We start from the raw sequence: 26207 nt of genomic DNA on the forward strand, positions 1-26207 counted from the left end.
AAGCTCTTGGTTGGGAACCCAGGCCTGAATGCATTCTAGCCGGATCTCCGGTGGGCTTCGCTCTGCGCTGTGCTCGGATTGGCTCACGGAGGGGGCAGCGTGTTGGATCAGCAGTGTTCGCTTAGTGCTTGTGGGGAAGTTTTGCACGGCTTGAAGGGATGCAGTGCACGGCTCCTTCCAGCCACAGGAAGCACTGTACGCAGTCTTGGATCAGCTTTCCTGCAACAGCAGAGCTGTTTCCGTGGCATCTGGCTGCTTAGGTTCTGATGTCAGTTTTCAAGGAAAGCAGTCTGCACTTGGCTTTGATTCCAGTATGAGGAAATGTTCTCAGGTCCCCTCTGTAACTCCATGTGGGTCCAGAGAGAGGTTTGTTCCTCCAGCGCTAACCACCATCTCAGGAGGGGTCCGCAGGAAGATGTCAATTTTGAATAGGAGGGCGGTTTTATACGGTCTCAGGAGACGTCCCGCTTTGAGGGTGGTCCTTAGGAGGCTGCTATATTTCTCATAGCTATCAGACTAGTCTTATTTAAATTCCACATGGCTGAGGCACTACATAGAGACGGTAATAGTTAAACCTTAGTAAGTCTAAATCTTCTGTTTAAATACATGAGGGATTATATAGTAGTCTTATGATATTAACAAGCAGGGCAATATTTAAACAGAACTTAGTAGTTACACATTCTATGCAGGATGAATGGGACCAGGTAATTTCAGGTTTCTTTAAGTTTATTAAAATAATTCAGAACCTTGTTTGGAGAGAGAAAACTAAGCAGCCAATGAGCATATGTAATACAAAATATTTCAATAAATTAACATGTAAACTATTTTCAGACAAGGAGGTGTTCTTTCCTTTTCCAGAGACTTGCCTACTACCGGACCAATGGTCTATACATAAAAGTTAGAAATTCAACAAGTTTCACTACAGAATCCTTTCCTTTTAACATATAAATGAATTACATTGTTTTGGTATAAAAAAACATACAACATGAGAACACTGAAAAACACCACACTTGCGTTACTGTATTAAACAAATATATGCCATGCTAAAGCTACATACCATTAACCTTTACATTTGAATATTCAGTAAATTTCTTCCCAGTATTTTAAACATTGATCCCACTAATATTGCACCAGTTGAAGAGTGTGCACATATCTGAGTTGTAAACAGGTTTATGACAGGGAAACCACTGTTGTGCTATCAACTTTAGCAATGACAACACCTGTTGAATGTCTGTTAAGGCGTGACGTGCACAAACCATTGTTGCTTTGCTCAAAACGGGTCCCGTTTTCCATCTCACATCTATGAGGTGCTCTTTGGCGGAGGAGGGGGAGCTCGACACTGAAACAATACATGGAGAGTGAATGTATTGGTCCTCATCTTTTTTTGTCAGTTCAAAAGTTGTTAAAAGTAGGTGTAATATGAACCATACTGGTCTTATTCGGTCAGCGGGGAACTCTGGAGGAGTGTGTGCTCTGGCTTCAGCCTCCGCTGTAACAACAAACACACAATGAAAACAGCCAGCACTCCCAATATAACATATTACAGAGGAAACAAGAGAAGGAATGCATCACTGACCTGCAATCCTCGGCCCTTCCATGTGAACAGACTGCTGTTTGTCCCCTAGAACACATGAGGAAGTCGCAGTGTCTGCAGAACCACCCCCAGAAGCTGAGGGAATTGGGATTGGGGGTGAGCAGGGAGGTATTGTTGCTGTGTGGAGAGGCTGGGGGACAAAAAATAATATGAGGAAAAAGAGAATTTTGGAGCCATTATTCCATCAGAAATGTGTGGGGTTAACCCTCACATCCTTCTCGTCTTTTTCCTCCTCCTCGTCTTCATCGTGTAGGAGCTCCACCAGCACTGAGGGGAAGAGCCCAATTCGCCCGTCTAGTTCTCCCTCCCAAAAACCGTCATCTACCTAAGAAAATAGAGCACTTTAAAAGTGTCTGGATGGATGAAGAATAGATGCTTCAGGATCATTTCTCCTCCACTCAGGGCAACGTTTCCCACAGCTAAACATTTGTTGTGCATTTTGTAAAGAAAACATTCTCACACAGTAAAATGTGCCACTTGAATCCGTTTTGGAAAAAACATATGACCTTGCAGGACCGGCATTGTGGAGGCCACACACGCTACTGAGCATCATTTTGACTTGTTTTAAGGACATTAATTACTACATTTTAAATGTCATTGATAATTGTTGTGTTGCCAGCACATTCAACTTTGTAAAGAGCAAAGAATTTAATAAGACTATATCACTCATTCATATCTAGAATGTGTTATATTAGAGTTCCATTTATTTTTGAGCAATGTATATAGCCTCAAAAAGGACTATCAAGATGGGTTATCATGATCAAACAGATTTTGGTCTTTTTTATAAACATATAACACGGCTATATACCTTTTAAATATGTTGAGTCCAATGATAGTAGAATATTAAAGATAACCAGGAAGATTAGAGGTTATACTTTCCAAATCTATACAAGAAAGACGATCTTTACTTCTTAAAGGAAAACGTAACTTAGAAAGATCCTAGATCAGTACAGCGTGTGAAATACTCTGCTGCCATTTGTAAGTTTAGCATGATTTTCTACCAAAATATTGTTTTAAATCATGAGATGGTGCCAGCACTGCCTTTTTCTGACGATACACACCTCTCCATGTGAACAGCGTATGACACGAATGAGCTCCCCCTCCTGGAAGGAAAGCTCTTCTGCACTTTGAGCTTGGTAGGAGTACAGAGCTTTGGCAACACCTGAAACAGATATGATAACATTTCACATTACCAAATGCTGTGATTCATTTATTTCCTTTACCCATCCTCACTCGGAGACCCCCCCACCCCCACCCCTCACCCACACACACAGGTATAATTATCAGAAAAAGCCTTTCAGGTTATTACTAAGAAGCTCCATTTAAAATGGGCAACAGCTTCTTCTGATAACAAAACTGAAGATACACAAATTGCTGTTTCTGTTACATTAGAAGCAGTTATTAAGAGGTGTAACTACACACAAAAATCAAGGTTTATTGCGTGATTTTGGTGCGGTTCTGCTATAACACAAAGAATCCCACCATCTCCTTCCAGAATGCAGAGCTTAAGAGGTAACAGCCAGTGACAGTGAACTACAGTTGATCACCAGCTACATTAAAAAGCCCCCCATCTGAAGCTGATGCACTGGCCACAAGAGACGTCAGAATTGCCCTTCCCAGGTCAGAAAGAGCTGATATTCTAAAGAAGATTCACGATGGGCAACGACGCCTCACTAAATACAGAGACAAAGCTAATTCATCAGTTAGGTGGCCCAGTTTTTCTGCAGAATTAACCAATGTGATGCAATGCCAGTCTTGTCAACAACAGAGGAGGATTTAACAAAAAGAGTACTTAATATCTACTCCTCTGCCCGATTGTCCATAAAAAAGAATCACTCTCAACATCCATGAGCACCAGAGAAATAGCTGTGAAAAGATAACTTTTCTCTTATTCATGATTCTTGGAGGTTTTACAGCTGCCATTGACCACCAAGGAGATAATCTGGACTAAAATCAAGTTTTGTTAGGGTTGCCATCCCAGAGGAAGCGGTGAGTGACAACGGTCCTCAATTTTGTGGTGGAGAGTTTCAGGAACTGGCTAGAGAGCTGGACTTCATGCACGCAATGTCCTCATCACCCTCAGTGTTATGGCCATGGAGAGGGCAGGACAGACAACCAAGAGGATCCTTCAACAGAATAACCCGTGGAAGCCCTCAGGTGTTACAGGTCAACTCCCTGTAGTACTACAGGATTTAGGAACTCCTTTTGGGGAAGACAAACCAGACCAGCGTTCCCTATGATGGAAAAGAATCTTTGACCACAACGGACAAACAGAAAAAAGTGAAACCAAAGGAAGCAAATTAAAAACCTAAACAAGCCTTGTAGAACAACCATTGCCCATTAGGCCAGGCATACACTGTACAATATTTTCAATCCTTGTACTCAGATACAGCTCAAACTGTACAACGAAACCTCAGGGTTTAAAAGTTCACCGCTCACCATATGTGTTCTTACACAGCGCGGCCCGATGCTCTGATGCCATCTGACAGCTCACACTGTATGTCTAAAAATCACACGTCGGACTCAGCCCTGTAGAGAGATGGCGCTTGTCGGATTCATCTATCTGGAAGCCAAACGTAAACAGTAGAAGAAGAAATAGGCGGAAGTGTCGATGCTCACTGTTGAGGCTCACTAGAACGAAACACGCTGCCTTGGCAATTCTACAAGTTGCTCCTCCGTAGTTTGGCTCCATGTCACACGTATTGCCGCCATGCTTCCCTCCACTCCTATGTTTTCGTCTGAGAAGAAGAATTCCCTTGTTTGCAGATGCGCAGCGGGCGAGGTCGGGGGAAATGGGCTCGTAAGCCCATTGTTGTAACCCAAAAATCGGCAGCGCATAGGTAAAATGTCTGTTTAGAACTCTGAGTTGTGTTGGTGATCTTATTCTGTCTCGGTGTGGGACCAATCGCTCTGAAAAGATGCTGAACACTGGACAGAACCTCTTTATGTGATCATCCATGATCAGACCATTAGGTCTGACTGTGACATGCCTGCATTAGTTTTGTTGTGGTCAAAACATCTGTACAGTCTGCTCGGACAGTCTGGACTTTTCTGCTTGCAGGTTTGTGTATTTTGGAGGACACACCAAGCAACATCTTACACCACTATAACAGGCACTGATTACTGACCTGTGCCTCCTGCTCTCTCTTTCATCCCTGAAGACGAGGTCGAGCTGAATGAACTGTCCAGCTGAACATTGTCCTCTGCTGGTAGACACAGAAACTGTACGTACCGCTCAGGAATATACCCCACCTGGCCACAGGAGTTACACACCTGTGCAGTGACATAAACAGACAAGCTAAAATGCAGAATGGGACAAAGAACATATAAGGTGCGTGTATTCATAGCCTACTGCTCAGCTTTACTGGATTAGAGCTTGAAATAAACATCAAATGTCGCTTTTGTTACCTTCAGCCAGTCCTCCACATCTCCATCTTCAATCACATGAAGCTCCTCCCCCTCTGTGACTGACAGCTCATCCGATTGGCTCGCCTTTATAAGGGGGAAAAATGGGGAAAATGATAAGAATTTCTCTGTGGGCCAAAAATCGCTGCAGATTGAGCACAATTATATTACGGTCCCAGTTTGCCATGGTTTCAGTATGCAGAGTAACTGAAAGACGTTTGTTTTAAAGGAGAAACAGCTCAGCCTAAAAAAGGGAGCAGATTATTATTTCTTAATGGTTTGGTTGCTACAAATGCTCAAGTCCTGTTATTACACCCTGCAATAGGATGCAAAGGATTTCTAAAGAATAAAATGTAGTACAGTATGCACACATAGCACAGTACGAAGGGTTCTCAAACTTTCATTCATGTGTTTTGCTACGATCAGTTTAGAAGCAGATCTGCTTTTTTTATTGTTGATCGCCAGTGACATTTCAGGAAACTATTTTAGGAACCTTGTGGAAGAACCCTCTGTGTAAACTGTGTTCATTTATTGAGCAATGGGACTGACTAAAGTCCGGGCGAATAAATGCAAATTGTGAGTTTTAAACCCGGGATTCCTGAGAGAAATCAGTTTGTTAACCAATGTTTACTTTTCTGTTCAATAGATTCTGATGAAATTTTGACCTCTGAAGCTGTAGCAGGAAATACAAGCAGGAAAGAGATCTCTCACAATTTGACTCCATCCTCCCCCTCTTCCTGTTTGTTTGCTGTTAATATCCGATGCCTCAGTGTTTCTTTGCTTCTGACTTCATTTCTCCCACCACTACTGGAACACCTACTACTAGATGACATATTTTAGCACCTTTTCAGACATGCAGAAAAATACAGCACTTCAATACAGCAACCAGCAGATCTCCAAGTCTTACAATAACACATAAAGCTGGTATAGCATTATTGTTTCTTAAGATTGGCAGGACTATCTGTGTGAAAGCCATATTTTAAAGTCTGTAAATGGTGTTGATGTCACCTGCCTGATAGCTGTAGATAACCCTGCAGGCTTCAGGATACACACATAGTCCAGAGGCCGACACTGGAACTGCAAATATGTCCCCATTCTCATCTTCGTAGTCCTCAAAGTCAGTCAGCTCAAACTCATCTTCCTGAAAAACAGAACCACACATGATCAGAGAGGGAGGGTGCAACACAGCTACTCATTCAACCGACTATATATGTACATTCTGCTGTGCCTGGATTAAAGGATCTGAGGAAACATGCAGTTCTGAAAAGCTCTGCCACATCAATAAACATGTTGCATAGTGGAGACAAAGGAACTTCCAGAAGAGGTCAGTACAAAGACAAAAGGAGGCATAAAGACAGGAGTCTGGAAGAACCCCCGTACACGTGGGAAGCCCAGTAAAGAATGGTGCAGATAGATAGCATTATAGGTATATATTCACATCAACAAGGCCTGAGACTTGTTAGAATTCAAGCAATGATGCAAGCTGCTAAAATCCTGAGAAAATCTGCTCATGTTTTGCAAAGAAATTAGACAACTTGGGACATTCGCAGCAAGGGCAAGGTCCTGAATTTCCCATTTGCAGGACAATAAAGGAATTCTTATTCTGAAGAAGAAATTAATGGGTCTAGTTAAAGTAGGTCAGGGCTACAGCAACAGTAACAAAAGGACATATAGATACATTCTAAAAGTCAAAATTAGACCAAAGACACTATTAGGATTCTACATATGTGAAGATACTATTGTTGATCTCAATTAGAAATGTATTGCCTTTGCTTAAATACTGACTAAACTGGTTTCTTTCCAATTTAACCTCGAAATGCAGAAAATATTGGGGGTAAGACAAAGTCGTCATAGCATCTTGTACAATCAAATCCAAAGTTGTGCCAAAGCCCATTTAGTACTCTACATTTGTATTTTATTTTTATTTTTATTTTTTTTTTTTGTGTTTCACGTAAAACACCACAAGCTGTTAGTTGGTGAATAATGTGGTTCTCTTCATCAGGATAATGCATGTTGATGAGCCCCCTCTTTGACTCTCTGTCTCTCCTCATGGAAGAGGGAGAAGTTGTAAAAGAGTTCAAGCAGAGATCCTAACAACAGTAATAAGCTGTAGTGATTGAAAGGAGTAATAAGGTATTTACAACTCCAGTGTTATAAGAAAAGCTTTCAAGGAGCTCATTAAAGTCTTTAAAACATTATAGTAAACAACTATTCATTTTTAGGGACAATCTCCAAACTTTATGTTGCAGACTGGGTAATAGCTGACTTTTAGGTTTAGGTGCTTCAGGTCAGGAGGAGAGTTTATATGGAGATGTAACTGAGTCTCCTGGAACTAAAGGTTAGGTGGTGCTGCTGTGTGCGTCCTTACTGAAAACTCCTCTGTGGACCTTCTCTGCTCACTGAGACGCCTTTCTCTCTCCAGCTCCTCCTCTGCCTGGTTCATGGCGCTGCGGAGCCACTGTTCGGTCCCTGTGACGCTGTGGGCCAGCAGAGCCAGGCGGGCCTCAGCCTTCACCCTGCTGAGCTGAGAAACCCAGACACACAGACGCCTATGTTCGGAACATTACGTCACGCACGGTTTGTACTGCATGCCCTGCTCAAGACCTTAAATACCCTGCAAGGTCCCCTGATGTTAAATGAAACTCAACTTTCAAAGAAGTTCTGAAGGCCTGGTTTTCTAATAAGTCCAGTATGTTGCAATTTGTAAAGGAATGTGTTTTGAGACCGTTAACAGAAACATTACCTACGAGACACATCGACGTGGACCAGAAGGACTTAAATTACACTTTTTTTGAATGACATGAATGTGAAAGACATCAACCTTTGCCTTTCTGACAGTCTCCTGAACCTCTGCGATCTTCTGCTCAACGCCCAGACCCGTCTCCCCTGACAACAGCTTTAGTCGACTCTCCAGCGTCTCTAGAGCCTGACAATGAAAACCAAAGGAAACGGTGAATCTAATCAGTCAGGTTACACAGGCAGTGAAAACTGAAGTTCTCATTTATATTCATACGCTTTGGTGTACCACTGATGCTGCCGCCTGAACATTCAGAGTTTATTGGCTTCAGGTTTTTGATGAAAAGAGACTTGTTTTGCCAAACAGCTGTAGCTATGAGGAAGCATTGCTTTCAACAGACTGAAGGTTGGTTCATGAATTACAACAGTCAGAGGTTTTAACAGAAAGACAGAAGTCAACTGGAGGAACCATGGAAACAAATGGATGAGATAGTTCTATTGCATTTCTAAAGTCTGAGGAGCTCTCACATGGAGCACATCGCTCTCACAACTCCCCTCCAGCAGAGAAACATGGTGGATCACGCGAGGGACTTGCTTTTTACCAGGGGGACAGTGAAGCTAGTCAGAGTTGATGGGAAGTAGGACAGAGAGACAGGTAAATACGTGAAGGAAACTTTTGACATTGCTCTTGAGACTGAGGTTACATTTCTACAGGACAACCCTAAACATGCAAGCAAAGCTACAGTGGAATGGTTTAGAATAAAGCTTGCTGAGGTGGCACACTCAAAGTCCAGTCTTAAATCCAATTCAGAGTCTGTGCTAAGACCTGCGGTTGTATGTTCACAGATGCTCGCCATCAAATCTGACTGAGCTAGGGATATGTTGCAAAGAAGAATGGACAACACAGAAAGAAAGTAGAGCCCATCGCCCCAGTTCTAAAGTCCTTCCACTGGCTCCCTGGATCTCAGAGAAAATACTTTAAAATACTCCTGTTAGTCTATAAATAACTAAATGACTTAGCACCAAAATACATCACAGGCTGGTTGTCAGTGTATCAACCCTCCAGACCACTCAGGTCTTCTGGGTCAAGTCCACTCTGCACACTCAGAACCAGAACCAGAAAAGACATAGTTCTACAGTTTAAACGATTACCTGAAACATCACTTGTCTAATGTGGAGACACAGCAGTTGTAAATGCTACAGCACTGTTCACCATTTGGGTTCAAACAAGAAAAGATCAAAGGAAAACTGTTCTCAGTATCACCCATCAGAGTAAAACAACTTTACTCTCAGTAAAACTGAAGTCTCTCCCTATCAGAACTACTTCAAATATCAAGATCCGTGGGGTTCTGTTCAGGTTGTTGGAAGCCAAAAAGCTTCCCTTCAGTGCGTAACATTCCCAGACGGTGAGTCTGATCCAAACTACTTCAGCAACAACATGCGATAGTTTACAGTACACATGCACACAGGGCGTCATTATTTCCACAAGAAAGGGCTTGCCAAAATGTAGTTGTTGAAAAATCTAAATAGGGAAAAGGTTAAAGCATAAGAACAGGGATTGGGTCAAAGAGCAGAAAAATGGTTCTAAACAGCTGCAAGGCTCACCCTTTCCCCATGCGTGACGATCTTGTAGTCTTTGGCAGCCTTGGCAGCCCATTTCTTGGTCTCCTTCTCCAAGCAGCTTTCTTCTTCAGAGCCCTGCTTGTCCTGCAGAGCAGACACCTGTGGGTTGCAGAAGAGGAACAATGAATCAAACCTTTTTGTCTTGAGCTCTGGACAGGGAACCTATGGTTAGGGCATTTATTGTTTATTTATGTATTTGTGTTTGACAGCTGCCAAGTTTTGTCATCCAATCTCCTTTCTTCCTTTTCTTAAGTTAAGAGAATAAAACCACTGAGCTGAACAACAGGAAAAACATAGTGGATAACCAAGCCCTCATCCTCTCACAAGCACACAGAGTGGTGTTAAAAATCAGCTCTCCCCCAAGAAGAAAAAGTACAAAATGCAGTTTAATATTAATAATTAATCTTATTAAGAAAGACAAGCCATCCATACCAACTTGGCCCTATGCTTGCAGAAAAAAAAAAATCCTGATTCAAATAATTCTCTTTTCCCGCTGCCTGTTGCAGCATCGGAGAACCACTGCTCATCCATTTAGTAGCCAAAACGGACAAACTTTGCTTCAAGCTGGGTCCAAAGCTAAGTACAATCTGCTTACTGCGAAATCAAACATTGAAGAAGAGAGTTGAACCGAATCAAGCTGCCTGTGATATTTCTGTTGGCCTTTGCAGGAAGAAAATGACCCCGGACTGAGTAAAGCCCCCCTTAGTCCTGTTCTCCTTGTGTTACTGCTGTAAGTTTGCTCTGTTCTGTTATTAAATACTGTTTTATTGCACCATGTGACTCCTGTACTACTGTATGCATTTTGGTCCAGCTTTAACCATACAGGAGCAACCATATCTTTTGGAAAGCTGCATTAAATTTCCATTAGTTGTCATTTCAGACATGAATCCAACTGAGATGATGTGCTTTGACTTTAAACAGTCCACCCATGTTTGCAAACCCTTCAGTGTGGCTGGATTAAAACAAATCTGCAAACAAGAGTGGAACAAAATTCCTCTACAGTGACGTAAAGGGCTCATTGGTAGTTATCACAATAAAGGAAGTCGCTGCCACCAAGGTTGAGACAACCAGGTATTGGGTTACTCTTCCTCACAGGGCCAGGTTGGTTTGGACCTACGCTTTGTTCCATTAATAAATTAAATCATGATTTCTAAACTAATTTTAGCATTCACTAAGGCTACCTCTGTCCAATAGTAAAATTTGTACCTGATCTTAACCATCTCACTGATGAAAAACAAAAACCAGAAGAAAGCAGTAGAAGGGCAAGTGGCACCAAACAAATGGAGGAATGAATGGCTAAAACAGAAGCGAACACACCCACCATGTCCCGCAGACTGGGCTGGAAGATGAAATCTGATGTTTTATTGAAGGAAATTGACTCCTGCAGAAACTGCTGAACGTTCCTCTCTCTGGTCACCTGACAAAAATAAGTAATGTGCATCAAATTAAATATTCACTGATCACCCGTATCCTGAAAGAAAAAAAAACATTGATCCTGTGTTACACCACTGTGAACTCCAGCTCACTTCAGTGTCCAACTCGCCTTGATTTTGGCTCCAGAAGTTCAGCAAACAACTCTGAATAAACTCCTCCCAGGCCAAACTGCTTCATAAATGTTGTTCATGTGTTGAATTTCAGTCTGCAAACTTCACCCCTTTAAGCCACCTGGCTCCATTTTCACAAGGGCCTTTCCCCCATTGGTTCCTGCGTTGTCTTGTTTTACACAAGCTGCCTCTTCTTTCCACTATTTGGTTGATCTCCTCTCTGCAACCCATTTTTTTTTTACTAATAAGCATGAAGATGAGGAATGTCTCCATCTGCTCTCAGAAATCATCGTGTGTCCCACATAAAAGATCCTTCCAATGACTGAATGAACTTGGCTACTTGAGAAGTAGGAAGAGTGGTGCAAAAAAGTTTTGGTTTAGTAATCAGAAATTTGTAATGTTCACATGTTTTTTTTATTACTCAATCTAAAATCCAGATAAAATGTATCAAATATCTTTATTGTAAATAATTTGCTAACGCTTTCCTTTGTTCTGTGTTTCAATATTTTAATACCACTAAAATAAAATTCTATCTGCTTCAGAAGAGACCTGTTTTTATCTGGTGCTTTCAGGAATAACAGCTACTTTAACCGCTCAGTCTGTTGTCTGAGCAGTTTACAGCTTCGCTGATGCACATGAGCTTTATGTGGCTCTCAAACATCCGTGTCACTGTTAACTTAGCACATAGCACCATTACGCTCCCGGTCTAAATTCAGCGTAATTCTGACAACTTTCAGCCTGTTGTCAACGGGTCGTTACTCTGAAAAGCGTTGACGAGAACTTTCCGAGTATAGATGTGTTTTTCCTCTTTATGATGCATTTACTGACTGATGTGATTTATATTCCGGAGAGACTTATAGTCCAAAAAATACAGTAAAATGCACATTCTGGTTTGTGGATAAACATAGCTAGAATATAATTAACATTGAAAATACATCCCATTCTCTACCTTTAATTAAAATACAGCACAAAGGATCCATTCTTTGACTCCCATCCAATATTTGCATTTGTCAGGGAATTAATGGTAAGAAAAACTATAAGTAATAGTTGAGTATCATCAGTGAAATAGTAATGTATCCCATGCTGTCTGATAACTTTAAGTGGAAGCTTATATAAAACTGGTGTCAAAATAGATCTCTATATCTCCAAAATGGAAGAAAAAAACCCCACCTTGGCTTAAATATTAATTCCTAGAGTCTGATCAAAGCTCCAGCCTCCAGTAGATGCTTTTTAACCAAAATATGTCAATAAAATGCTGGACAGGGGTAAAGGGAAAACAATAGTGACTGAAAATGAAGATGCAAGATTTTAGCCCAGGAGCGACAATATAGTAAAAACAATGGGGTCCAGAATGGGACCCTGTGGTACCCCATGAGTAACTTGTGTGAGATATTTTTTTCCTCTGTGAGACAAAAAGTATTTTCTCTGTTTTTTATTGAATTTGAAATGTGATGTAAACTGCACTAGTATGGTTCCCATGATCTCTACAGCATGTTCAAGCTTCTCTATTGCAATACGGTAACCAACCGGTTCAACTGCAGCACTGAGATCTAACAGGACAGGTGTGGACACAAGTCCATTACCTGAGGCCATGATAATATAACAGTGCTGTTTCAGCGGTAGATGAGCTCTGACACCTGACTGAAACTCTTCAACATCCCGTGCGGTGCATAACTTCTTTAAAGCAGCAGCAAAAGACAATGCATTTCCTACAAAGGTGGATTTGCAAACCAAAAAGCAACCAGCACTAGTGGCTGTGGAGGATAAAAAAAGAACTAACTCAGCTAAAACGGTATCTCTGCTTCCTGTGTGTGATAGCACTGCAGCCCAAGTTGCTACAGGTTAGAAAAGCAGCACTTTAGAATTCCCATGATCATTTGCTTCAAAAGTAAGGCGAGGAATGGTGTGTTTTCAGCTTCACTGCTTTTTGATCTGTGGAAATGTTTTGGCAGATAATTACTTTCAGGTGTTTATTTGTTGGGGCCCCTGATGTTAATAACAACAAGACTAGCTATTAGGAGTCACTGTAATAAAAGTGCGTTGAAAATGAAAATGTGATGCTTGGCTATGGTTTTGTTGTCACAGGTGTGCAATACCTTGGAAATAACATGCAAGGGCTACCCCTCAAACCTTTTAATATTTTGTCATGTCACAACCACAAACTCAAAAGTATTTCTCTGGGATTGTATGTGATACAAAACAAAGCAGCATTTAGTTGTCAAGTAGAAGGAAAGCTATCCTCGGTTTTAATTTGAAAAGTGTGATGGGATATTTAGTCAGCTCACTTTTACTCTGAAAGGCTTAGAAGTCATCTCATAAGAGTAAATAGTGTTCAACTGTGTAAAATCTCCGGCTGTTCTGTGATAGCCTCAGAGGTTTGTTAAAGAACATTAGAGAACTAACAGCATCATGAAGACCAAGGCACACAGTTGACGGGTCAGGGAGGACGATTGGGAGAAGTTTAAAGCACAACTCTGGAGGAGCTGCAGGAGGAAGAATTCATACTAAAAGCGCATTTAGGGCAAAAAAATCAAAATGGTGTACAACAAAAAAAAAAAGAGGTACATATGATCCTGGTGACAATCAGGGAAAGGAATGTGATGGTAGAAAACCCTGATGAAATGTGCAGATTTTAATTTAAGATTCAAGTTGGTGTTGTGGGCATGGGCTTATGATGGAGTCAATCTAGGATCACAGTCTGGTAAGGAGTGAAATCAAACGTCTGAGAGGAATCATCATGCAGTCTGGCTGCGATTCACCACTTTACCATCTATGTCGCCAATTTCCCCCGTCTCCAAAATGAGTTGCTGTGAGGACTGCAAATGTTACCATCAAGCATTTATTTATTTTTTTTTTTAAGAGATCACAACCTTTACGTGGAATGTGACGTACACAAATTTCAGGCCCTGTTTTGTGCGTACGCAAGCTTTATAAATGAGGACCCTGGCCCTTTTAGACAACTTGCAGGAAGAATGCCATTGTTTAAAAAAGCCATAAGAAAAAATATACATGTAGGGGACACAGGAAACATGTGAAAGAAGATGCTCTGATCAGGCCAAACCAAAACTCAAGCACAGACAGATAATTAGTTAGTTCTTCACTGTGTTTGGTCAAAGATCCTGTTGCATGTGTTTTAGGATCAAGGTGTTTTTTTTCTATGGTTATATGTGCACACGTACAGTAGCCTACAAACCTTAGCAACATTGTCCCATATCCTGCTGAACTGCTTGTGTGTGGTCAGACAGCTGTCCATCTCTGTCCCACACAGCCGGGTGAAGTGGTGTCTCAGATCATCGTAAACATCACCGTCCATTTGCTGGTGAGGGAAGTGGGAGAGAGGAGCCGCTTTTTAGAGGTTTAAATAGTTAAAGAGGCCGTTATTTGTCTTTTGTCGTCCAGCGTATGAGACGCAACGCTCGTCTCATCCCTAGTTGTTAACAATATAATAACAAACAATATCTGTGCATTTTTTATGGAAAAAAAAGATTTGAAGATGTCATGCTGTGACAAAGTAAACACGAGATTGCCCCCCCCCCCCTCCACTTTTGTCATAGTGTGATTGCCTCACCTCCATTAGAAGCGGTAAGTCATGAGTGTGATAATGCTGCTGATGTGCGTTGACGGCTGCGAGTGTCAGCAGATACTCATTACGAGCTTCGTTCAACCGCTCCTCACACTCTTTCAGCCTGGCACTGAGCTGCAAAAACGTATATATATACACACACACACACACACACACACACACACACACACACACACACACACAACTGCACATGAAAGGCCCAAACAAGTTTTATTCACACTTTTATCAAGCCACATCTTATTTACACATTATATTTTATTTATTTATTTATTTATTAATTTCAAACAAACAATGCAATTAGAACAATATATGCGTAGACATGACAATTGACATAAATTGCTTTTTTAAATAAATTGTTTAAAAGGGAGCAAATATAAGATCAAATCAACCTTTCCTGCCCCTCTCTTAAGCGTCAACATAAAACCATTCATTCAACTCTTTCTGGATGTTTGGACTCAATGTTTTTTTAAAACCACTCTCCTCTTAAATTATACCCCCCTCTCTATCACCTTTTGAATATTGTGCAGAAGTTGATTATTTTTTTTATTTTTTTTTGCTTTGAGCATAAATTGCAGTTTTAAACGGTCCCATAATTTCGATATATTTGATTTAAAAAACAATGTACTTGCATATTCCCAACATCCCACCTTATGTACTATTCCAATTGCTTTATTCTGTAGGGTATACAGTGGATGCAGGTTTGTTTTCTATGTATTGCCCCAGACTTCCACACAGTAGCTCATATATGGTAAAACTGGTGGATTATATACAATAAAGAGGGATTTGTGGTCCAGAACATATACTGTTCTCCTTAAAACTACATCACTTGGCAAATCTTTGGTTTCCAGCAAAATTCATCATCCAATGCAACACAGAAATAATTCATGTCATGGGTTTGTTCTAAAACTACCCTAGCTATGTTCAGTTTGATTTCATTGTTTCTGAATCTATTGCAATTTCTAAACATCATGAACTTTATTTTATCTAAAAAAATAAAAAATCCTTTTAGTTTCAGGTCTATTTCAGCTCTTTAAAGATTTTATTTTAGTTATTTTTTCTGTACATTTCAGTTCCTACATTTTTTTAAATAAGGTTTTTTTGGCCATTTATATTAATAATACAAGAAATGTCATGAAAATCATATATCCCAAAGGGAAATAAAATAATACAGTTGCTATTCAACTCCACCTGTATTTAACTCATAATAACCTCTATGAACAATTCCAGTCCAGTTTCCATCCCGGACAGAGTACTGAAACTGCTCTCATAATCACCAATGATCTGATGGCAGCTGACTTCAGCTTACTTTCCATTTTCATCCTCCTTGATCTAAGTACGGCCTTTAATGCAATCTTTCTCTCCATTCGTCTCAGCAGATGTTCCTCTCTTACCATTTCTCACACACCCTTGGCTGGTTTTACACCTTGGCCGCATTCACTTTGTCCAACGTCAGTTCTCATCCTTCTTCTATAATATCTGGTGTGACTCAGGGCTCTTTCCTAGCACCTCTGCTCTTCATCATTAACCCTCATTAACCAATATTTCCTGTAAGTTTCACATTCATATCTACTGTTATGCTGATGACATCCTGCTCTACTGATCCAGTAAACCCCATTTTATACTTCTCACCTCTTCCTTCACCCCCTGCTTATCTGCAATAAAATCTTGGTTTACTTCAAACTTCCTAAAATTACACAGTGCTAATGGTGAGCTCCTTCTTGTAGGAACAAAATCAGTATTAATCAAAGAAGCGCTTTTTTTTCCTCTCTCCATTGACAGGTCCATAGTCTCCCCCTCACCTCAGGTTATGTCTGCATATTGTTAAAGTCCCATCATTAATTGTCTCCGTCCCTTCCTTTCCCCTCTCTCCACCTCAGTTGTTCCTCACAGCCTCATCACCTCCCATGCTGGTTATTGTAAATCTCTTCCTTTTGTTCTCCCTCAAAAATTCCCTCTGTTAGCTCCAGACGGTCCAGAACTCAGCTGCTCGTATCTTCATCTGAATCATCACTTTACGACACCAGCCTATTTCTAGAGCAGCTCCATTGGCTCCCAGTCAAATTTAGAACCGAGTTCAAAATTCTTCTGTTTAAAATCAAGATCATCCACAACCTCACCCCCACCCTACTTATCTAATCTTCTTCATGTCACCTCCCGCTCCTGCTTCCTCATATCCTACTCCTCCATCCACCTCAGTGTTCCCTCTGCTCACCTCAGCACCAGGGAGAGCAGAGCTTTTTACTGCTCTGCTCCCAAACTCTGGAGCACTTTTTGACACTCTTCTGCTGTTCAAATCCAAATTTAAACGCCGCCTGTTACAGACTGCTAACACCTTGTAACTGCACTGCTCCATATACAGTGACTAATTTCATGTCTTTTGTCTGGTTTTATTGTTTTAGTAGTTTTTATTAGCAGAGTATCCTTGAGAGTTATAAAAGGTGTTATTACTATTACAACAGATTTATCAAGAAAGAAATGCAGATACATCACGTTTTCATAGAAATCAGTTAAATCAATTTGAATCAAGACATATTTTAGACACCCAGATAGGTAAAAAAAGAAAGCAAAAGAATAGTTATGATCTACCCCATTAGATCATCCCAGATTCATACCTTAGCAGTCATCTTATGTAGACCTGATTTGAAGTGGAAAATCCCATGTTCACTCTTTCTTGCTCTGTAAGATGGCATAAATTTATACATGTTAAAAAAATAAGCAAAACAGAATAGAATAATGCCACATATTGCATGAAATATAAGAAATGACTGTGTTTGATCTTTCTAAATGCTATTAGTCATGAAACCATGTTGTTACTCCCAGTTCCAATCAGGTAGGGGGAAACAACTAATGAAAAATAATAGCTGTAAACATTCCTGAATAGAAGTTGACAGACACAGTATAAAGCTAAGCAATTACATCTATTTACTGATCTTTGAAAACCAGTACCCAATATCTGAAGAGCTGAGTAAGTTATTTTTGCTGCTTCCTTGTTCAGGGGTCACCACAGCACATCACACACTGGATATCACCATGTCTGAGGAGCCAATATCATATTTAAATATTTTCTTTAAAAACTATAAAAACTGAAATATGTTGCTTTTTACCTGTCCTTATGATGTTAAACTATGTTTTCTGACACCAATGCCTCTTTAGAACAGGAAGGCACTACTATATATGGATGATGGCAAGTGATCTGGACCCACTGAACAAGACTGCATGTTGAAAATACAAAAGAGGTTGTCTGAATAAGGATGGAAGAGGACTTCTTCCCAAAGCTCCTCTATGGAGGAAAGATGAATGGCCTTTGTGAAAGTAAATAGCAGAAGATAACAGATTTCCACTCACCCACCAAAAACTCTCTTTGTTGGAAACCTACTATTCCAGAACTACGAAACAAGTGAAAAAACGTGGCTTCAAGCGGAGGAACAACCCAAAACTGAGGAATGATTGAACAGAGATCATGCAGGATATAGCTATAGTGTACCATCACCGCTGAGGTGACTGGAGATATTTATTTTACAAATAAGAAAATATGTTATTTTATTGTCTTTCCTTTTATGTGTCCTCTGTACATGCAGCTACTGCCTGATTCCATAGCAGTATTCTGTCTTCTTTTCAAACCACCTCATGCACAGCATTATCTTGAAGTGACCTTTCAGTTATGAGAAATGCATCTGAATCGATAGAGTTTGAGTGGTGTAACATACAAATAATGTTCAGACAGCTGCATTAAAGCCTCACAATTAAAACATTTGTTAACTGACCTTGTGTGTGCATCAGCTGCCTTTTCTCTGGCCACACTGGCAATGTGACTCAGGTGGTGGTAGCTCTTCTTGACCCTGTGCAGATCTCGCAGTGCGTCCACCACCTCACCCTGCACCCTCTGCAGTTGTTCCAGGACCTGCAATTTGTCAACCTTCATCATTGCTTTTCAGGGGCTACATCATGTGCCAAATGACCCTCCACATTGTTGTTCACATGCTGTCTCACTCTTTTAGCTCGGATTTCCTTTGCATTGTGGATACTTCTGGAGGCTTCTCCAAAAAGCCTGCGGTATTCCTCCGCAGCACCCAGTCGTGAAGCTGCAGCCTGAGATGTGGCATCCACCACAGATCGCCATACACCAAACACACTCCTGAAACACAGACAAATACAAATACACCAACAACATACACCAAGAGATGGTGATCGTCGCCGATTAACAAATCTGAATTAGAACGTCAACGAAGTTTGGTTTACTCCTTTCAAAATCTATGTTTAACAATGATCAGTTTCATTAAAGTCAAGTTAAAATAACTGCAATATTAAAAAGAACATTCCTTTCCAAAATGTATAACAATGTGTGACTCATGACAAGGCTAGACAACTGAAAAGTGAGGTCATATAAAAACAGCACTCAAACAATTGCGTGTGTGTTTATGTGAGTGTGTGTGTGTGTGTGTGTGTGTGTGTGTGTGTGTGTGTGTGTGTGTGTGTGTTAGTCACCCAGAAATCACAGTGTCCGTATTTCCTCTTTGCCAGTCTTTCTTTTGGTACTGCACAGCTAACCTCTGAAGAGCCTGAAGAGAACAGAGGTTTCCAAAGAACAGACAACATTATGGATAACTTTGTTTTAGACAAGTGGACACATTATTTAATCCCCAAAAGGAGAATTTGAAGTATTTTAAATATTGGCTATGAGCTCGGAGAGAACCCACACATGCACAGGTCGAACATGCAAACAACATAGAGGAAGACCCCAGGCAGGTTACACTGCTATCACCCATGCAGCCTAAAATAAAATAGTTATTATTGAATTAAAGCTTGACAGGCAGTATCATTCTTCCATCTGCAATAGTTTAACTGATGTTTGGTTGCACCAGTTTATTGATTCTTGTACAACCTTTTATCCTACCTTGAAGCTGATTATGAGATACTGAACTTTATAAAGAATCAGGAGAAAACGGGTATGTTTCAAGCAGCAGAGAACACAGATAGTAAAGTCCCACCAAAACCAAAATTCAGCTGGAGTGAAGAGGAAATTAAGTTTTGGAAATTTGTTTCTACACATGTAACTCTGTATAGAAACTAATTTTGGGTAGGTACAGCTTTTTGAAGACACGATGAATGTAGTAAGAAATATAAAATGGCTTATTAATCCACATTGTACCATCTGTTCAGCTTGTTTCACAGCATCATGTACAAATAATCCCCTCACCAGAACAATAGAGAACAAACTAATTAGTAAGAAAAACCAATCAGAAGCAACAGCTGCATATTTACAGACCATGCATCTGTGGCTTCAAGACACCATCTGCAGAGATTGAATGCATAGTGTTATAGAGACATCCTGGACTTTTCTCTGTTTTTAATCTTTGCAGGAAAACACTAGTGACAGCTTTGTGTGCTTTTGCATGAAGGTGGGGAATTTCTCACATTTGTGTATGTAAACAGCTGTGAGACGTTCAGCTCTGTGGAGGAGAAAGACAGTAAAGCTGAAAGCTTCATGGATTTTCTTTGAAAATGCACAGAAATCATACATGTGGGTAAATGCTTTGAGATAAATCAGTAACGGTATTAATGGCACTATGCAAACCAAATTGTTTTGTTTCTCAGATCAGAAATATTGTCAAGTTGTAAAGTATGTTGATTATTTTTAACCCTACATATCAAGACATATTGATGTGTTCTTTACCAAGTCTTACCAATAGCCAAACACACTGAAAACAACACAAGACATCTTACAGAGAGTCACCATTTGTGGTATTAAACTAACCCAAAAAGGAGCATCTGCATTTAAATGCTAAGATAAATTCCTACTATGTTCATCCCAGAAATTAGGATCTTCATAAACAGCAAAATGCTGTTTGTCAAACTGAAAGTCAGATAATAACTCCATATGTAAACATGAAAAGGAAATAATTTCTTTGGACATTTGGTGCAGATGTAAAACCTTATGAATTTTGTGCTGAAAGGGTGCTCCATGGCATCTAGAATGAACTTTTGTTTGCTAAAGATAAATGTAACAAAGTAGAACTACAACATCACAGATTTAGCATGCTCATACATATACATGTGATAGTCATATGATTAGAATATCATGAAAAAGTAAATTTTTTTCTGTAATTCCATTCAAAAAGTGAAACGTGTATATTATATTTATTCATTACACACACACTGATATATTTCAAGTGTTTATTTCTTAAAATTTTAAAGATTATAACTAGTGTTACACCGATACCAGTATCGGACGGGGCCCCAATCCAGCACTAAAATGGTGGTATCGGTATCGGCGAGTACCAACAAGTAGGCAGCGATACCATTTTGATGTTTGTATGTCACTTGAACGCAGCCTTCTCTCTCCCAACTAGTATTATACATGTTATATAAGTTCATGAAAGTTGCACTATTTTGGCATTTGAGAGCCAAAACTCAGGGTTTAAAAGAGATTATTAAATTATTAATGTAATTTTACTGTCTTACTGTTGCACTACTATTATACATGTTAGAATATCACAAATGTTGCACTATTTTGACCTTTGAGAGCCAAAAGTTTATTCAACTATTGTCACCCATTCCAGGTAGGCAATAAAAAGTTCTACTACCCTAAGTAGTATGCAGTTCTTCATATTCACACACACATCAATTTCAAACAGATGGTATCGGTATCGGCCAATACTGCACAACCAGGTATCAGGTATTGGTATCGGGGCCAAAAAATGGAATCGGCCCAACACTGATTATAACTGACAGCTAATGAAAACCCCAAATTCAGTTTCTAAGAAATTTGGAATATTACTTAAGACCAATACAAAAAAATAAGGATTTCCAGAAATGTTGGTCAACGGAAAAGTATGAGCATGAAAAGTCTGAGTCTGTGCAGCACTCAATACGTAGACGGGGCTCCTTTTCCCCTGATTACTGCAGCAATGCAGCGTGGCATGGAGTCCATCAGTCTGTGGCACTGCTCTGGTGTTATGAGAGCCCAGGTTGTTCTGATCGTGGCCTGCAGCTCTTTTGCATTGTTAGGTCTGGAGTATCACATCTCCTCCTTCACAATAGCCCATAGATTTTCTATAAGAATTTCCTAACTTTGAATTTATCTTCTGGTAATTGGTAATTCAGAGAAAAAATAATAATGCTCTTCAATGGCATCACCCCTCACTGGAGACTTGTGACTTTGGTCAACATCTACCTTTCAGGCTCCCGGAACCGATGTCGATAGACCTGTTCATTGATGTCATACTTGGCAAAAATGGCCTCCTTGACTTTCTTGTAATCACCAGTAGCCACCATAGGCTGCTCAAGCTCTTCCTGATAGATATGGAATCAACCTGACTTTCCAATCAGCCTCAGGCCACTGATACTGCCTCTGCTAGCATCTCAAATGTTAGCAGGTATTGCTTGAAGCCATCACCATCTTTCTGTTCAGCGATCACTGCTTTTCCCCAACCTCTGCCCAATTGGTCTCTTTGAACAAAGGGCCGGATCACCATCTATCCTTCTAGTTGTTGCAGGGGTAGTGAGTTCCGCTGGGGACGACTCTCTGCTCATCTTTGCTCCAAATCATCTCTGAAGGTGCTCATTTGGATTTGCTTCTGGTACCACCTTTTATGTTGTCTTATGGTTTCTTTCTCCCACCTTTCACTCTGGTCACGCTGGAAGTGTAGACAGTGTTGTAATAAACCAGTAAATAAATCTGTGGCTGCTGGATCCAGCTAAACCTCTCTGGGCTTTAGGATCAAGGTTAATTCTCCAGCTGCACCCTCTTCCAGACGATCTTCCACTGCATCCATCTTTTGAGCTTTGGGTTGTGCTTTTTGACCCATGTTCACTTTTAATGTAGTCCACCTCCACATTTGAAGTGAATCGCCGCACTTCTGAAACTAAATATAGAATTTTTTTCTTGTGTACCCTCAAACAGGATAAAAAAAAACAGTGGTAATGAGAAGGACCAGATGATGAAAAAGGCAACAACAGGCTTCAGGCTTTTTCTTTTAATTAAAAAATATTTTAACAGCTCTCACTACTTGTGGCTTCTAGCAGCAGGTCATAGGATTACAGTTCAAACAGGAATTGATTTCATTGGCGGTTGGCAGACTAGCTGAAGTGCATTACTGCCACCAACTTATCATTTCAGTCAAGCTAATGTTAATTGGCCTAGGAAAGCGCTAGGCCAAAAAAAAACGGAAGTTGGACCCATAGTTACTTCCGAATTGGAAAATAAGGTGGATACTGGGGTGTGGAGCTGAAGAATTGTAGGGTGGGAGCGAGGAACCTCTCAACTGCACAACATTCATGCTTAAATAGTACCACTAATTAAATTTGTGTACATTTAATTTGTTAATGTACAGTTGAACAGTACATTAACAAATTAAATTAAACAACTGGGTCATGAGGTTCTTTGCATACACAACATACATCTAAATACCAGCTAATAGAGATTAAACAATAGACAAAGCAAACAACAGTCAAATTATACTAATGTTTCAAATTACTTCCACGCTCATCTTTAGCCCAATGGTGTGCCCCCAACAAGGTGGCTGATTAGGGAATTCCCTTCAGGTGGAAATCATTACACTATCTTCATGTGTACACTGCATCCCTTGTCCTTTCTTGAGGTCAACAGCAAGAACTATTGTGAAAGGAGTTTCAGACCGCTGTGTCGATTCTGACTAACCTTTAACTTATACGTCATTGCACAATGGAAACGAACATGGAGGATTCTAGTTAAATTCAAGACTACAGCCTTCTGAAAAAGAACTAAAAAGTGTGTGCTCTCTACTCTCCGATATTTAAGTTAACTTCCTTGAGTTCTGTGCATATACATCATCACGCAAAGGATTGTGGGATTCCTTATAGCTTCTAAGCAGTGGTAAGGGAAATTTCAAGGTTCCTATGCTAAAGGAACTATGATAGGAAGCATACAGGCTCATTTTCGTATCTCCTTTTTAACTAACTGCACTATTTGGACAGCACTTATCATGGTGACTGCTGACGCATTACCAGTTTGGCTAGAATCCTCACTCAATAGAGGTATTTGGATGAACCCACAGTCTCACACTAGAGCGCCATCTCTGTCCTAAATTATATCAAGGACTGCATTTGCAAAGCACCAGGTTAGTCATTTATGCATAATGTAGTGATAGTATGATGCTATCGTAGCTGAAAGCTTGCTTCACACACCTGACGGCAGTTAAGTTTTCTTTAACATTGTTGAAGTGCTGACACACTTCCTTAACAATGAAACGTTTTCAGATGCAGCCCATGAATCTTCTCTTCAGGAAATTGTCCTCAAAGAGTGAGTTAGAGGTCTTCAGAATAAAAGCATTACAAAAACAAACTTCCTGTTGGTCAATGTAATCGTATACTTTACCTTACTTCACCCTAGCGAGAGAGATGCTTTCCAGCACCCTCACAGTCCAATTTCAAAATAAAACAGGGACCAAGAGCTGCAAACAAAAACTATAACTAAAGAATGTCTCCCAAAGCAGCGATTCAAATACAAATACAGAGGAAAACATACGAAATTTTAACGCTACGGAATGAACAGATTAAGGAAAGCAGGACAGATACAAAAAAAAGACAAAACATAAAACCAAGGTCTCACAGATTATGATGACAGGAAAAGACACTGGATACAAATATAGAATATTAAATCAATAAATATGATTGTTTCTAGTAAACAATAAGAGGTGCCAGTAACCTGGCCAGCAGTGGACTAAAATAGATTATGTGCACTCACCTGACCATAGTCTTTCTCTATAGCTGCTCTTTGCTTACTGAAGGACCTTGGGGAGCACACAGGCAAACAGAATTTGACACCACTATTATTGAATGTCAGTAATGATCCCTCAGCCCATGAGTGATCCTGTGGGAGGATGTCCCACAGTTTGGTGAGGCACAGCAAATTGTAACCCACCTGATCTCCTCGAGCAGTTCGGTGTCCTGGTGTTGTTTGGATTGCAGTTTGCTAAGCTGCTCTGAGAACAGCAATTTCACTTGCTGGCTTTCCTTTACCTGCACACAAGTTCAGAGGAGTATTGACAATCGCCCTTAATTTCATAGCTGTAGCATAGCATGCCCTAATGTTCCTTGTTGTCCGTAGCTTGTTTTTATTGAGAAGGCACACAGGCACTTCTTTATCAAAATATGATGTAGTTTGGTCTTAGAGATGATAGTCGGTTCCCCATAATACTGTGCACAGATTAGCCAATCCCAATATATGCACTGTAGAGTGTTATAAATCTGACAGCATTACACAACTACCATTACATACCATCTCCCTATTTATTCCTAGTGTTGGGGGCCTGCCAACAGAATTACTAACGTGGACGAAAGAAAGTGGTTAAGAAAGTTAGTGACAGTATCACATGGGCTTAATGACATATTAAAGAACTACAAAGCTGGAATGTAGCTTGACAAAAAATATCTCTGTAAATATGTCAATGTCTTGTTTAACGGCATTCTTACCAAACGAAATATTTAACAGCTACAGTTTAGAAGTGGAGGATGAGGTCCTGCTTTGTTCTATTAGCCCACAGATCTAGATCTGTTGATCAGAGTTATCCGTAATTACTTAGAGTCAATTTACATTCTAGTCAGCACAACAACTATGGAGGACTGAAGCTGACATAATTAAAAATAAAAGCAGAAATATATATATTTTCTTTTTCCTTGTCCTTGCACATTTCTGCCTCCTGTATATATATATATATATATATATATATATATATATATATATATATATATATATATATATATATATAAACCCAATACATAAAGGAAGAAACTAATATGAATCTCTTCATATGAATATTGATTACAGCTCTGTTCTGGAATATAAATAAAGGTTTTACATTTGACTGATATATTTCCTCAAACTTCTATGCAGTAGTTGAAATATAGCTCGATGAGTAAACTGTACATTATTTTCATTGTTTCGTAATTCAGCACATCCTTCACTTCATCTATAACAAAAATTTGTGCAATGTGAGGTTTCCAACTTATCATCAATCATAACATCAAGTAACAAAACTCAAAGACTGTCTCCATGTCAACTCCATCTACACATAATGTAACACCTTCTATTTTCCAATTTCCAAAAATAAGTGTAGCCTTTTTTAAATTCACTGATAACCTATTTAAATCAAACCATTTCTTCAACTTCGACATTTCATATGCAATGCATTGTACAAGTTCTCGTACATCATTTCCAGAACTGAATAAATTAGTGTCATCTGCAAAAATAAAAATAAAAAAAATAACAGATACAACATACAAAAGAAAAGTTTAGGCCTCAAAACCAAACTCTGTGGGACACTACATTTAATTTCAGTTCAGATTTGACATCTGTTATTTGTACATATTGTTTCCTATTGTGAAGATAACTTCTCAACCAATTTGATACTATTCCTCTCATACCCTACAAACCTAATTTAGAAATAAAAAATATCATGATCCAAAGTATCAAATGCCTTTCTCAAATTAATAAAGACCACTATTGTAAAAAAATGTTTATCTGTTGCTTTTATTATTTCTTCAATAATATTCATTAAGGCAGTCGCTTTGGACTGTTGTTGTCTAAAGCCACACTGGATTTCACTTAGCAGGTGGTACCTTTCTAAAAAAAATTATAAACAAAAAGCTTTTCAAGTACTTTTGAGAACTGTGAAGGTAAAGAAACTGATCTATAACTATTGAAGCTTTGCTTATCTCCTGCTTTAAACAGTGGAATAAATTT

The 26207-nt window shown here is 39.7% G+C and overlaps 1 protein-coding gene across 3 annotated transcripts in view; it reads right to left on the minus strand.

Moving 5' to 3' along the window:
- Positions 1–708: 708 nt before the first annotated feature.
- The window catches only part of LOC105937271 (F-BAR and double SH3 domains protein 1), a 39596-nt gene continuing 14097 nt past the window's right edge, over positions 709–26207 (minus strand). The window contains exons 1-22 of one of the 3 annotated variants that reach the window (XM_021324465.2): positions 24387–24407; positions 24210–24255; positions 19901–19935; positions 19752–19778; positions 18971–19044; positions 18476–18620; positions 18250–18386; positions 17098–17161; positions 14471–14599; positions 14096–14218; positions 10680–10775; positions 9341–9457; positions 7821–7925; positions 7368–7523; positions 6012–6140; positions 5003–5086; positions 4723–4867; positions 2656–2756; positions 1806–1919; positions 1577–1724; positions 1431–1489; positions 709–1339 (exon numbers count right to left, since the gene is read on the minus strand). In XM_021324465.2, the coding sequence (XP_021180140.2) occupies positions 1301–1339; positions 1431–1489; positions 1577–1724; positions 1806–1919; positions 2656–2756; positions 4723–4867; positions 5003–5086; positions 6012–6140; positions 7368–7523; positions 7821–7925; positions 9341–9457; positions 10680–10775; positions 14096–14218; positions 14471–14599; positions 17098–17161; positions 18250–18386; positions 18476–18620; positions 18971–19044; positions 19752–19754 (1968 nt within the window). In that variant the 5' untranslated portion in view covers positions 19755–19778; positions 19901–19935; positions 24210–24255; positions 24387–24407 and the 3' untranslated portion in view covers positions 709–1300. Of the gene's footprint in view, positions 1340–1430; positions 1490–1576; positions 1725–1805; positions 1920–2655; positions 2757–4722; positions 4868–5002; positions 5087–6011; positions 6141–7367; positions 7524–7820; positions 7926–9340; positions 9458–10679; positions 10776–14095; positions 14219–14470; positions 14600–17097; positions 17162–18249; positions 18387–18475; positions 18621–18970; positions 19045–19751; positions 19779–19900; positions 19936–24209; positions 24256–24386; positions 24485–26207 lie in introns of those variants that run through there. The other 2 variants (XM_021324461.2, XM_012878494.3) reach the window with 2 other exon arrangements.

The sequence above is a fragment of the Fundulus heteroclitus genome, unplaced genomic scaffold (assembly GCF_011125445.2).
Source record: "Fundulus heteroclitus isolate FHET01 unplaced genomic scaffold, MU-UCD_Fhet_4.1 scaffold_28, whole genome shotgun sequence".
Lineage (NCBI taxonomy): Eukaryota > Metazoa > Chordata > Actinopteri > Cyprinodontiformes > Fundulidae > Fundulus > Fundulus heteroclitus.